At 37.5% G+C, this 14,592-nt stretch overlaps 1 protein-coding gene across 7 annotated transcripts in view; it reads right to left on the reverse strand.

The window, feature by feature from the left end:
• The window catches only part of SBF2 (SET binding factor 2), a 250,825-nt gene that overhangs the window by 120,480 nt on the left and 115,753 nt on the right, over positions 1-14,592 (reverse strand). For all 7 annotated transcript variants that reach the window (XM_050335954.1, XM_050335953.1, XM_050335951.1 and 4 more), the window contains exons 4-6: positions 12,342-12,455; positions 10,597-10,707; positions 8,154-8,259 (exon numbers count right to left, since the gene is read on the reverse strand). In XM_050335954.1, the coding sequence (XP_050191911.1) occupies positions 8,154-8,259; positions 10,597-10,707; positions 12,342-12,455 (331 nt within the window). The remainder of the gene's footprint in view (positions 1-8,153; positions 8,260-10,596; positions 10,708-12,341; positions 12,456-14,592) is intronic.

A 14,592-nucleotide genomic window follows, 5' to 3' on the forward strand; every position in this document is an offset into this window, starting at 1 on the left:
TCATTCAAGACAACTAGCTTTGCTTTCCCAAAGTGCAGATAATGTTGCATAGATCACGACTACCAGCTGTTACTGCTGGAAGTTCACACATAAATGCCTAGCCTTGCTGTGTATGGGTAACAGGAGAAATTTCTTGGTTTCATCATTCTTAAGAAAAAGAAAAAAAAAAGGTAAAGTTTATTATGTTATTAATAATAACACAACCAGAAGTAATTAGCAGCTAAACACACATTATGGTCTGTCACTTATCTAATGGCTTTTATGACTAATTATGCCAGTGTTTAACTATGGATTAAATACAACTATTCTACTGGAAAAACAAACTAGAAGCAAGTGTCATCCCTCTATCATGCCACTAGCCAACAAATATCCTTTGACTTACAGTTAAGCCAGCATTGAGTTACTGCGTGTTGAACCCTACTGTCCTCTGAAACTGAAGAATTATTTAACTAGTTCCATTCACAGTAGCTGAAAGTGAAATACTTTTAATACAATAGGATTCTTTCTCAAACAGCACTCTGTAGTTCAGAATGCAGTTCCTCTACTTACACAGTGCAAGTTAAACACCATCAGTGAAGGAGCAGCAAGGTAGTTTATGCTAGCTCAGCAAGCAAGTCATATTCCAGAGTCACTGAAAACAGAGACTGAACAACAATATCCACAGGCACAAAACTGCACGATTGCGTTGTGCTTCTGGGGAAGTTGAAATACCTGTGTCCTGCTTGCTGCTGATTATCAAAAACACAAATTAGTGTTCACATACAAGCATTCTAGAAAATCTCCACCCTTCTATTTAGGCCCTCCCTTATCATAAAAGAAAATAAGCTAAGGACTTACAACGGAAGTCACTTGGAGCAGTGTCTTATGATCTCACATGAGAGTGCAGCCTTTCCCCAAGCATCCAGGTTCTCTTGTCCTTAGGCTACATATGACATTCAACTAAACACTTCAGCCTCTCCCCTATACAGGATGCAGTTTAACTATAACAGCCTTGCAAATCTGTCACCTTTGACAGCACTGCTAATATTGCTCTCTTTTGGTATATCTGTGTCTAATAATTGCTGACAGCAAGTACAGATTACAAGGTCTTCCTCTTCTTTACCAAAGCAAAATACCTCACACTTGAACTTCCCTTCTGTCTAGTGATGTTGAGGTCTGACTCAGCACAGTGATTCTTTGTACTCAGGACTGAAACAAAAGATTACAGATCATCTCCACCAGATCACTTCTCTGCATTCTCCAAGGGTTCAGCAGTTGCTGAACTGTGGTATGTTTAACATCGTGGTACACAGACAATTGTACTCCAGTTGCTCACTTCTTAATATCTGAGGCAGGTTGTTGGGAAGTGGTAAGAAGTCAGAAAGGTTCCTAACAGATGAAGCCAGCTTTATTGCAGGATCCTGAAATTCTGACCACAGTGCATATTTTAAGACCAAGAAAATCTTAAAGTCTTGATTTCTTCCTCAGGATCAAACTACAGCAGGAAGAAGTGGTGCACACCTATACCTCTTGCAGGACTCACAAATCTTGATTTTTAGCATCAAACGGATCAAAACTTACTGTAAAGAACTAATTATCTAAATATCAACTCAAGACTTTTCGAAGGTAAGCAGTGAAAACTGAAGAACCACCAGCTGCCAGGGATCAGCACTGGCACACTGCTCCATAACAGAAGATAAAGCAGGTGCCAAGTATGGAAAAAGGCGGGAAGGGGCAGTGCCCTCACCAAAAAGTGGTGGAGTCCCACAGTACCCAGAGAAAGACAAGTTGGGTAGGTCTGTTGACAGCTGCAAGGTTCAGCCAAAAGCTGAGACAGCCAGACAAAGCCACAATGATGAGGAAGGTCTGAGGTCAAGCCAGGAAGTCAAGTTGGCATGGCAAGGTGAGGATCAGGTCCAGCAGTGGCAGCCAGGTCAGTCACGGTGATCACCAGGCAAGTCCACGGTGACAAAGGAGAGCTGAGACCAAGCCAGGATGTCCAGTCCATGGGTGAGGATCCGGCTGTGCTGCCTGGCACAAGTATCGCTGCAATGTGGCTCGGGCAAGGACCAAGGGCACGGCCTGAGCTTAAGTGCAGCATCCAAGCGAAGAAGTCAACAGGCCCCTGTGTTTCCCATCCCTCACGCAGCTCTTTCCTCAACAGCCTCAGCCAAGGTCCCACAGCTGTGCCACATCAGGGCCGACCTTGGGCACAGGCAGCTCATCCCTGCAAGGAGGGGTTGTGGCGGGCTGGCCATGTGCTCAGGGACCCGACATGAGCTTTCAAAGGAAATACTTGTAAGAACCAAGGACAGAGCCTGCTGAACTATCAGCCTATTTCATCTCTTCTGAGAGCAGAATGTACATTGAATGATACTGGCACAGCTACAGAACCATTTTAAAAAATGTAGGTTTCAATTAGTTAACTAAAACTGTGAAGTGCAAGTCTATCAGTTTAAAATTCCTCTACACAAACAAATATCTGCTTCCAAACAGAGTTGGAGTAGCATACTTTTATTAAAAAATAATTGAGAATAATGCTGCCGTAATTCAAGAGCTTTACCCCCAAATAAATTTTTGAACATAAAGCTATTTTAGTAAATTTATTATATGGAAAAAAACCCCCAAACTTCCATCATTCTTCATTAGTTTCTAACAAATCTGAGAAATTAGAATTTGTTTTACTTCTGTATACTTTGATACACAACCCCAAAAAATTACAAACTAGTATGATAGTTAATATATGATCCCATCATTACATTTTGACTGGATTTATCACCACAGAGTAGTAATGGGTTTTGGCTCCATGACTCTTTAAATCAATAAAAATCATCACTGTCATTGAAACTGCATGGAAACATGTGGGAAATTATTCACTTCTATTTGCTTGCTCAGTGTTGATTAATTATTTAATTTTAAGCAGCTCCCTATGGTATCAGAGAAGTATCTGCTCTGATGCAAAAAGGAAAGGCGAGAACATGCACATAGGGAGAAAGATAACTTCAAACTCCTCAGTTTCAAGTCACAGTGCTGAAATTTGGAACTGAATAGTCACAGTAAAATACCACTACTCTAATAGTGGAGTGGGGCATCTTAAAGTGTCTGTACTGAAGCACTTCCCTGCTTAGCAACTCTGCCATCATCACAGACATTTGCTCTAGTATTTATATTTTGTGCAACTTCAATAATCTTTAGAAGTTTCACCAATCAATCGCTTTTGATATGTGGAATTATAGATATTTAATGACACAGTAGACTTCAATTATATTATTTTCGAAGTATCTGTTTTAGAGGCTTCATATACTGCCTTATGGTGCACACATAACTTCTAGTTACAAATGTTTTAAGATACATAAAAAGGATGAAGGATAATGATGTTTAGCACTTTAAGTTACATCATAGTTTGGAAAATCAAAGACAAACTTGCCAAGCAATCTGGCTCAACCTTGCATTACCATTCATCTTCATGCCATTCCATCTACTGAATCTCTATCCTATGCAGCCCTGGATTCCGAAAGACCCTTACCTTGTGTCTTCATCCAGAAGATTCAAAGTAGAATTTACTTCAAAGTTTCATTTTTGTCACTCAAAATATTACTTTATTTTTAACACAAAGTCAGTCTAGTCTGAGTTCTACTGAAAATATTTGAGTGGTGAGTTTAAGATACGAGGAGGAAAACAAGCACAGACAAATTAAATGGAACAGAGGAAATAAGGGGATAGGAAAACAGTCCTGATAGGAGACTAAACAAGAAGGAAAGGAAGGAAAACTTTTTGTCTTTGATTAAGTGTTTGGAAAGGAGAAAGAAACATTAATTCTTCTGGAAATTAAATTTTCGTAATTGTTCCGCTCAGCTGAGCAGTGTGATTCGTGCTATTAGTCCTTGAAATGTGAAAAACTGCAAAGTGCTGGTTAAACCTCAGGTTCTTGCTCTGCTGCTGGGTCCCTAATATAATTTTTGTCTTGGGTTCTTTGGAAAAAAACTGCCCCTTGGGGAGATGGAGGTGTATGTCTCAGATTCAAATGACTGAATGTGTCAGTGCCGAATTACTATACAGAGAAGGCAAATAGGGTTGGAGTTTGGAGAAAAGAGTTTGAGGCAGAAGCCCAGGAATGTATTGTTAATACAGTGATAGAGAAGAGAAATATAACCTAAGTGTCCTTTGAGCCTGAAAAAAACTCCTGCATTTTGAACCTTCTATAAATACCATTTTACTAAGAGACAAGAAGTAGAAGGGTACTGAAAGTCTTCTATCTATCACAGATAATTTTTAAAAGTAACTTTATGATTCCTGGTTTTCCACCTAATCCTTTGTTGATTAAATAATTTCTAGTGATCCAGCTAAAGGCCTGGCTTTTGTCACATTATTCCTATATATTATGTTTTATTTAATGAAAAGGAAAAATAAGAATTTAAAATGTCAAACACTGCTGTTCCTTATTACTAAGCTTAAAACCTTTGGGGATGTTTTTCCCAACTGTAGTTTAACGCCTAAGTGAAAATAAGGTCTGTTTCCAGATCTGCTGTGGACTTGGTAATACAGGGAGGGTCATCTGCTGACACGGTATTATCCTGCCAAGCAGAAAAAGTAGGATGAGAATACTATTGCACAATATTTCTCAAAATAAATGTTGACATTACTTTTGTATCTATTCATAGTGATAAATTTTGTCTTGCTGCCCATCTTCCTCAAAGAAAGAGCTATTTTTAAAAAGGTGATTTATGCAGTTCACAAATATTTTTCTAGCTACTCTTCACTTTTCTATTAGTAATTTAGATAGGATTGAGTGACTTGTACCAGAAGAGAAATAACTGAACGTGTTGTTACTTGACAAACGGTGTAGTCAATATTTGTGTCCTATCTGATGGGATAACAGCTGTCACTGAAGTTACAAACACCACACTGGACAACAGGAGCAGAATGCTTATGCCCAGGTTGCAGAGACAAAAACACATTAAGGTCTTGTTGAAATGGGACAAGAGAAACAGAGCAAGTGTGAATATTGTTACAAAAAGTACAAAAACTTCTGACAAGTTCAACTATGATCTCCAGCAGAATAGATTAGGCCTTATCTTAGGAAAATAAACTTTTTCAAAGAGATGAGCCAATAGGTTCTTCCACATTCTTCCGCACTCACTGTCTTTAACTCTTCCTAAGACTACAGGAAAAGTGAAAATTTCTTTAAAACAGTCTGTTCATATTTCCTGGTCCTCTTTTTATATTCAACAACCACTGCAAACAAACATACGCAGCTGTATCAACAACTTTTCTTTTAGTAAATCCAAACAGAAATTCAGCATTAACAAGCCTTGGCATTAAGAACACGATGACAGCTCACCACCTACATGGGAAAGGAACTCTGTGTTATTGTGTAAAGTGTGGCACACTACGGAAACACAAATATTTTCTGATTTGTGTCCTTAGAGATACAAGGCAATTCTACCACTGCACTATATCCCCAGATACTTAGATACATCAGCTGGGAACAGAGGTACATTTGGGGGAAAAAACCTAAACCCCCCAAACCCCCCAAGAAACGAAAAAACAGTGGTCAGAAATAGGAAGTGGGAAAAGCAGCCTTTTGCAAAGCATTCAAGTAGTTGATTTAAATAAAATCTACCTGCAGACTTACTTGCCTATTCCTTAACTAGTATCTGGCCTGTTCCCAAGCAACTACTACCATCCTTGTCACACCAAAGAATAGGGAGACAATGACAGAGCACCTACACGAGGCCACTAGACAAGCTCTTCCTGATAGTTCTGATAGTCTTGTAAAAGAGAAAATTCTGCCACAGCAGAAAATAAGGGGTACTGAGACAATTTTTTTTTCCCATGAATTTGCATGATCCCCTTCAAGGAAACAGGATGTAAGCCTACAAGCTTGTCTTTGGGAAGATTTGCCAAGTTTTATAACCACATACTTTCTTCAGTCTCTCTCTTCTTCAGGCCAGTTGAAGCATCACTAACCAGAAAAGTGAGCAACGAGCACGTTCTCCTTCCGTATCCCCCTTTCTCTCCCCCTCCTTCTGCTGATCTTCATATCCTTCTGTGCACTGTAACTGGAAAGGGCCTCTGATATCCATGGCCTTACTGACTCATACTTCTTACAAGCCACCGAAAAGCAAGAAAGACGGAACCTCCAAACATTCACTGGAAGTCAGGGGGAGAAAAGGCAGAAGAGCAGCAAAACCACAGAAACCAGACAGCAAAAAGGCTAAAGCAGCATAAGAAAAGGAAGATGAGATGGTAGATAAAGAGTAAATCAAGGGTATAGGTACTGGAAAATGTATATGGGCTAATAAGGAATGACACAAATTCAAAATATAAAGGGCTTTTGACTGCTAGCACAACAATCTAGGAGTTCTGCTCACAGGACTCTCCAAACTCTTCTGCTGCAGTAGATTTAGGGAGATACATGACATCCATCTGCATGTATTAACCCATTAACAAAATGTGGTTAATAATATTGACTTAAACCCTATGTGTGTGAAAGAAATTTTAAAATTTTAAATTCTCATATGAGAGTTTTACAATTCATTCTTATACACAACGATAGGAATTTTAAAAAACTTGCCTTGCAAAAAAATGCTCTTCCTAAGAAACCATGAGGAAGAGATGGTCCTCCCTCAGTTTCCTCTTCCACATATTTACATTCCACTCCATCTTTACACAGTTTCCCTGCATAAATCTGATGCTTGCAAGGACTTTGCAGATTATTTGCCTTTGTGTGAATCAGTCCTCAGACTGATTCAGTGACAAAATGCTACAATCACAATTTGCCATACAAAAGTCAAGTGCCACAAGACAGGGCAGTTAACCCATCTAAGCACTAGCTGAGAGCCTCACTTCCTTTGACGTTTTTGGAACTGTAAATTTATAGCAACTTTCACCCACAACTGCCTAAAACAAACTGCCTCCACTTAGTTATATTACATACCATACCTACCAAACAAAACATACGGTACTTATGGTACCCCACACCACATTCCATGCCTTCAGAAAAGGGGGAAAGTTGTTGGGCCTACCCATGTTTAAAACACTGCCTGCAATCTGATAAGAGTAATCCTAATGAATCTTGACATGATAAGTCAAGTAAAAACCTCAGGGACTGTGGTAACGCTAAGTAACATCCATACGCCATGTTAGCCACATTTTTTTAATCCAAACCACTACCAGCAAAATTATAACATTCCTCTTGGAATAATATTCTTCTTGGAAGGATACAATTAAATCTTTTTAGTAGCAGATGGCCTTGGGCTCATCAGATCTGAGACTGCTTTCTGTGACATAAACTCCTACTGTTCTTTACTACTCTTTTTCTGGTTTCCATCCATTCTCACTGTCCATTTATGAAAAGAATGGATGACCAGCACATATTCTGAGGCCATTTGATTCCTTTAGATTAAATATGAGGTCCACAGGTTCAGAAAAGATTATTAATTGTGCCCTTATCCATGGCTGCTACAAATTTGTGCTTTGAAGTCACTTTACAAACCACTGGAACAAAGACTAAGAGAGCATTAAAACTGAATGAATTCAACGACAGACCCGAGATTAGTACTGAGGTACCCAGGTAACAGTGACACAACATTGTAACTGTGATGGACAAGTAAGCATTTGGTGAGGACTGTGTTAGATCATCTTCTTGAAAGATAAAGAATAACAGAAAACAACAGAATTATATGAATTCCACATAGTTACCCAAACCTGTACATGGTCTCCTTTCAACTAATCTTTTCAGTTACACCAGTTTCATTCCTAACCTCCTTGGTTTTCTTTGCAGTCTGCATAGTATCAAAAGGGGGGGAATCTTTTTACACTAATGCTTTTGCAATTAAATAGAGGCCAGGCTCAGTTCTGCTCCCAGTACATTTGCAGATACTAAGTGGGGGGGTTGGACTAAATGGCTAAATGTCCCTTCCAACCCAAACTATTCCATGATTCTTTAATACTGGAGATAACTTACTACAGGCAGGATGTACCAAAAGGTTCTATGAACATCTCAGTAAGGGATAAAAGCCCTATTAGTCATTCTTTCATTCAAAAGAAATTAATATTTACCATGTAGCTTTCTTGGCACACGATTAGAACTGAATTAGAACAGAAAATACCTCATTCTGTAATTTAAAAAAATATTCTTTTTTTTTTTTTCAAAGCAGACCTAGACATACCCAGTTGCTGAAAGAGAAGAGCCACACTGGTGCCTGTAACAGGAAGGCTATCGTGCAGAGGAGTCTGTATCAGTTGTCGGTCTCCAGCTCCCAAAGAAAACAATTTCTGTAGAAACAATTTTTTAAAAATTTTAATGTAATTTATATAGAATAAACAAGCTGTCATCATACAGATAAGTGATTATACTGCAAAAATTATCTGTTTTGTATACAGAAATTTAAAGTCCAGAAGAATAACTGAATTGACAAAAAGAGATCTGACATATAATTTGAGGACTGTCATATGTCTCCTTGAATGTATAACATTATGGTGTCTCCCTTGCATTTACACTGAATTAGTTAAATAGTTCTGGCTTTGAGGGCATTTAATAGCACATTTCTAATAATACAATAAAAAAGGTTTAAAACCCATTTAAATCAGAAAAATGTATAGTATTACTAACTGAATTTTTCTGCTATCTGCTCTGGATCCATGTGTGAACTATGAACATATATGTGATATGTGGGTATTGAAGAGGACAGTTTTGCTATTCCTGTGTTCCTGCTCTGCACATTCAAGCAGACTTAAAACCTCAGTTACCTTTCCAGAACAAGAACATACCTCCCTTGAGGGAGGCAGGAAATGGGAGTGAAAGGAATGCACTGGTGTATCACATCCCAAACAGCATTGTAATTGCAAAATAACCTTGCTTTCCTCTGGGTAAATCCACGTGACAGTCAAGCAATGAGTGATTTCAAGCAGTTACCTCTAAGCACTGACTCCCATGGGCTGAGGGCATTTCTGTGCAAGCACTAAGTGTGGTACCTCCCCACTCTGTGTGGCAGCAAAGATTTGAATGTATGAAGGCAGCAAGCTCTAGTTGCTGCACAGCAGGTATTTGAAACCAAACTGCTCCCCAGTAAAACCAAACAAGTCCCTGAGCTGAAGCAGAGATGCTCTTCCTCAGCACACCTGGATGCAGGTCAGTGACTCATTTCACAGCTGATTATTTCAATGGTGGAGGACACATGAACAACCTGGGAGGCTCCTCGAGGACTTCTGAAAATAAACACCAGAAGAGTGTTCCCATTCTAATTCAGACTTAGTCCTAGAAGCCTGAGGCTTAAGAAAAAAAGGAGAAACCTCAATTTCTGATTAAAATGATAGTTTGATCCCAGAAAATTTAAGTTTGAACTGAAAGAGCTTATTATTTGAAGAGAGAAAGCAGACGAAGAAAAACCAGAGGATTATGACTTTTCCTTCCTCTTCTAGCAGAGGAAAACACCACTGAGAAAAGCCACATTTATGGATGGGGGGAAAAAAAATTAAAATTAAAAAGAGAGGATAGAAGTGGAGCCAGAAGTTCCAAGTGGATCACCAAAACCTGTAATCTGAGGCTCAAATACCATTGAAGAAGAAGGTTTCTGATGAGGAGATACAATCTAATTACTCCCCTTCAAAACCAAAAGGCTTAGGATGCAAAAACAGAGAGATGGCTGCCTGGAGAGCAATAAGGTAGACCCTGACTAAGCTGAGAAGACATTTTGACACAGCAACACTAAAAGAAATTCCAAAGCAGCCAGGGCTATGGGAAAAACAGAAAAGAATTGGGAGTTTGTAGGATTTCAAGACTGTTGAGAATCCGTACGTTGAGTGGGAAGCTGTGCATGTACCTGACTTTCAAATGTTGCCATTTGTGTTTACAGTTTCCAGGTACGTTTCACAATAAGGACCATAATTTCCCAGCAGAGTCACAGCATAAAGTGAAGGCCAAGCACATAAGACCCACCTGGTTTATCAGAAACCAACAAAAAATGTACAGGAATAATTTATATACAGGAAATCAACACACAAACTTGACTTTCTGCTTACAGAAAGCATAAGTAAAAAGTAGAAAGAAGTGTATTCTCTGGAAAACTTTATTCTTATTTTTGAATGCACGGGCTACCTGCAATATTTAATCACCTCTGAGAAAACCCCATTCAAGTTACTTTTTTTTAGCATTTAAAAAAAGGTATGCAAATAGAAATTTAAACAAGTTATTTATGGAACAAAAAGTGGAGTCCTGAACTTCATCAAGGAGAAGATATGCATAAATGAACCTAAGTGAAGGTTATGTTAAAAAATGGCAAAGAAAAAAAGGCTTTAAAAAAATTTCTGTAGCAAGCAGAAATACTCCTGAACACATTACTATTAAAAACTAAACTTACACAAACTGCTTGATTTGTTAATGTGCCCTGTAAAAAGCCAACTCAGTGACAAAATTAACCCTTTGACCTTATCCTGGAATGGAATTTTTGCTGTCTTTAGAAGACAGGCCACAGGGAAAGCACTCACAGGCCACAGGGAAAGCACTCAGCTGAACTATGATCTTTTTTTCCTCAAAAATATTTCAAGAATTTATTTTTTTGTTTTCTTCATAAATTAAATTAACTGGAAAAATACCCTTTTTTCCCTGTTTACCTGAGACCCTCCAGAAGCAGGGACAAGGCATGAGCACAGATTTGCAATGAGAGTCTCCAGTGACACGTTCAGGCTGTCCACATACACCGTGTAGATCAGGCCAAGGCAAGCCTAGAAAGGTAGACAAAATACATCAGTCTGCTATACAGGGGAGGCAGATGTCAAATTATTTAAAGATCTATGTATATAATTTTCAAAAAACACATTCTTCTTAATAGTTATTAATGTAGTAAAGTACTTTCCAACTGAAGACAGAGCAATTTGCAATGCAAGCAATCCTTCCTTTAAACAAATCAGCTTGGCTATTTAGAAGGATTGTATGTGCTGGCAGGTGTAGATATACAAATATTTTTTAAGAAATTCTATGTATAATATTTTTGCTTTGTTTATTACACAAAAAGTGTTTTACTAGATGTTACTTCTAAAAGTTATAAAAATCAACACAGTGCTTTGAACTCTGTGGATCTAAACCTGACTGGTTCCTAGGGTAGAACACTGAAGCTTTTGAAACTCGTTTTAAGATCAGTATCAATGTTCAACAATTTCATGTTATTTAATTTAGATTATTTTATTATATAAATATAAATATATTTTTGAATTAACAGCACATTAACATTTCAGCATTTCCTTTTTCTTTAATGGATTCAGTTTTGACTGAGAAACCCCAGATACAGCTTTAGTGTTTTTACTAATAATTCCATGAAGACCATTCAACATGACATTCTAAGAAGCCTTTGGAAAAAAGGAAATAACGTTCCTTTTCCACAGAATCCTTTTGGTGCCTTTTAACTGCTGTAACTTTTATCAATCAGCCAATATTTTAGTAATTCTCTTCTTAGAAATAATCCCAACAGTAATTTTTCATATAACACTTAGTTAAACAGTGAAACTCCTTGCCATGGGTTGTTGTAAAACCTGAATGTTAAGAAAGTGGACAAACTATATGAAAAAACCCACACAACTGACACCTCTGGTTCAGGATGTCATTTAACTATTATTCACACTGAATTAGTAAAGTATTTTGTAGAATTATTTCTACAGCCAGCCCTATTCTTACATGCTTTGCTTTGCATTTGCTACAGGCCACTATCAGACAAAATACTGGGTTACATGGACATTTAATCTTACTTGGTACTGTCATTCTTAATGTCTGGTGACAATTGCTGAATGATTTCCTCCTTTGATCTATAAACTGAACTTTATTTGTTTCTGTTACTGTGTATTAGCTTAATAAAAATTTAATCTTTTCATTTATCTCTGGTAAGTCATATTTCATCAGCTGAAAGTAATCCAAGAGTCTAAATCTCTGTCATGCATCTTAATTTGATCTGGATGGGGCTTGGATATTTTGCCTTACATATGAAAGAAAACTAGAATTTCACTGTCAATTTACCATTATATAGTTAATCAAATATTGTTAATGTCTTGGTTTTACGTGAGCAAGTCTGGTTTTGACCTAGTAATTCCCTTCATTATACAGTAAACTGAGCCCAGAAAAAGCTCTATTGCATCTTCTATATAGTTTTACAACTGTTTGGAGGGTAAAAAAGCACTGCTTTAACCTACAGGGGCTATTTACTGTCACAGACATTGAATTATATCTAGTTCAATCTTAACCAACTTTTGCTTTTAAATTCCCAAATCAATCCTGAGATGTTTTAATTCAAAAGTATCGCCACTGCTACTCATTAAAAATAGATCTGTCTGCTGACATATATTATAAATGGCAATTGCAAGTTCTTTACCCTGAAAATTTCTGGATAATCCAGTCTGGATACCAAGACCAGACTTTTAGGAGCAAATACTTCTGCAGGTGGAATTAAACCAGACTCCTCTTCACCTTCAATTTCTTTCGTTCCCTTGAAAGAAGAAACACTTCAATTAATAAGCAGAAAGAAACCTCAAACGTTAGCATTCTCACAGTTTTAGAAAATAACTGCAATATTTGAAACTGGCAATGAAGTCAACTAAGAAGAACACATCCCAGTGGTTGCCTGAACTCCCTGGAAGTTTCTAGATGTAGTTCAACTTGCTGAAACTCACCTGGAGAGTCACGCACCATCGTACCCAAAATACAGTTCCTTGAGACAGCAGTTTAACAGGACAATGTTTCACATTAAATACCCCCTGTTTCACATTTTAGATAGTGAAGTAGACTGTAGAAAGGATCCTTTCACATCAAAGTGTTAGCTGATTTACAATCAACCATACCACAAATACGGAAATCACGTATTTCACAAAAGAATGTTTGGTTGGCCTCCTCATATTGATATAGTTCAATTTCTTTCCGAATTTCCAATAACATCACAGCTAAAATTATCTATAAAGTCATCTCCTGCCTGACCTAGCGAATTTGGAATCTAAAGGAATTTCTCCAAGAAAAGACTAGTTCCGATTTCTCAAAAAGATTCCTCACACTTAGAAATCACTAAGGTTAAAAAAAAGGCACAGAGCAGATAAATTTGCAGTTGTTCATGATATTGTGCAAGTCGCTACAACCGCCTTGCCAGCGTTTATTATTCAATCGCAAATAGTTTATTATTGTTCATAGCCAAACTAAAGATGTCACTAAATATTTTCATTTCTAAAATTCCACACAATCTTTGAAAAATTCATTAACTGAGTAAGTTTTCAAATGACAAAATGTCCGTGCTTTCCAATTTTTGCATGTAATTCTCTCCCCTCCCGCACCACCCACCACATTTTTTTATTTGTTCCTCTGACTGAGCATTCTTCCAAGCAAAAATCACTCTATTATCTTATTTAGGAATATGAGTGGAATTACTTCCATTTCCATATGACAGCATGAAATATCTGCCTACTATTTCTGTCATGTTACTAGCCATCATTTCAGTTTATTAAAAAAAAAAAAAATCCAACATTGCTTTCCTATTAAATGGAAGAAACCTGATAGAAATGCCCTTAAATGCCAGGAATGCTGCGAGTTCATGAGTTTTATTTCACCACCTCAATTCAGAACGCACAGTTTCTTGAGGTGAACACTAAATCACAATTCATCATTTAAACAAAATTTATTTAAAAAGAGAGTACTTAGGTTTTAATTAAAATAACTTGGTTAACACAGTGTAACATTTTCATACCAAAACAAAATCAATTGGCACAAATATATATATATATATACACACACATATGGGAAAACACTTGTCTTTGCACATTAAATTTTATCTAAATGGCAACTAATACATTAGCAATTAGTCTACTTTGCATCTCATTTCTAGGTTAAAATTGTGATTCACAAATTCACAGAGAAACACTAACTCAGTAGTTGCACGTCCCACACGTTCATTTATTTTCATCCATTTTAACATTGACAGGGAGAGAGCTTTTACAGGAATTACAGTTCCCTCCCATCGCCCCCAAAAGTCCAAGAATTGTTAAATTACCAACAGAAGTTCACTGTATCAACTGCTCTAAAGAGCAATTATGAATTCTAGGCATAAAGGCAATAGACTCTGGATATCTGACAAATTGTGGACCCTGAAATTAGGAAAAATGAAATTAGAACACAATCCACATTACTGAAGGCAAGGGAACATGGAAGCTCCTCTGTATTCACATGGTACTAAGATAATGAAAACTCAGGGTGCACAGACAGGGGGAGGTTTCTATAAAAGGCCATTTTCATAAAAATCCACTCAACTTCAGATCAAGTCTTGAATTAATTCAGAATTAGACTTAATTTAAACCTTTCAGAGCACAACAGCAGCACAATATTGACTGACATCTTTTACACTATAAAGCCACTCTCCCTTACTTCATACAAGGTTTACAGAAACATGCAGTGTGAGTGGCCACATTTCTTCCCCAGCTCCACGTTCTGACAGGCACGCAGGCACATTATTAGGAGTCAGTAGACTAAGTAGATAATCATTTCAAACACATGACTTTTAACCTACTTTTCAAGCACAGTATTAACAGCATAAGCATTATGTAGCAATACTAATTACAAAGCAGTAAAGCTGCAAATGTAATTCT

Source organism: Myiozetetes cayanensis, unplaced genomic scaffold (genome assembly GCF_022539395.1).
Source record: "Myiozetetes cayanensis isolate MyiCay16 unplaced genomic scaffold, myiCay2020 scf6-25, whole genome shotgun sequence".
Taxonomy (NCBI): domain Eukaryota; kingdom Metazoa; phylum Chordata; class Aves; order Passeriformes; family Tyrannidae; genus Myiozetetes; species Myiozetetes cayanensis.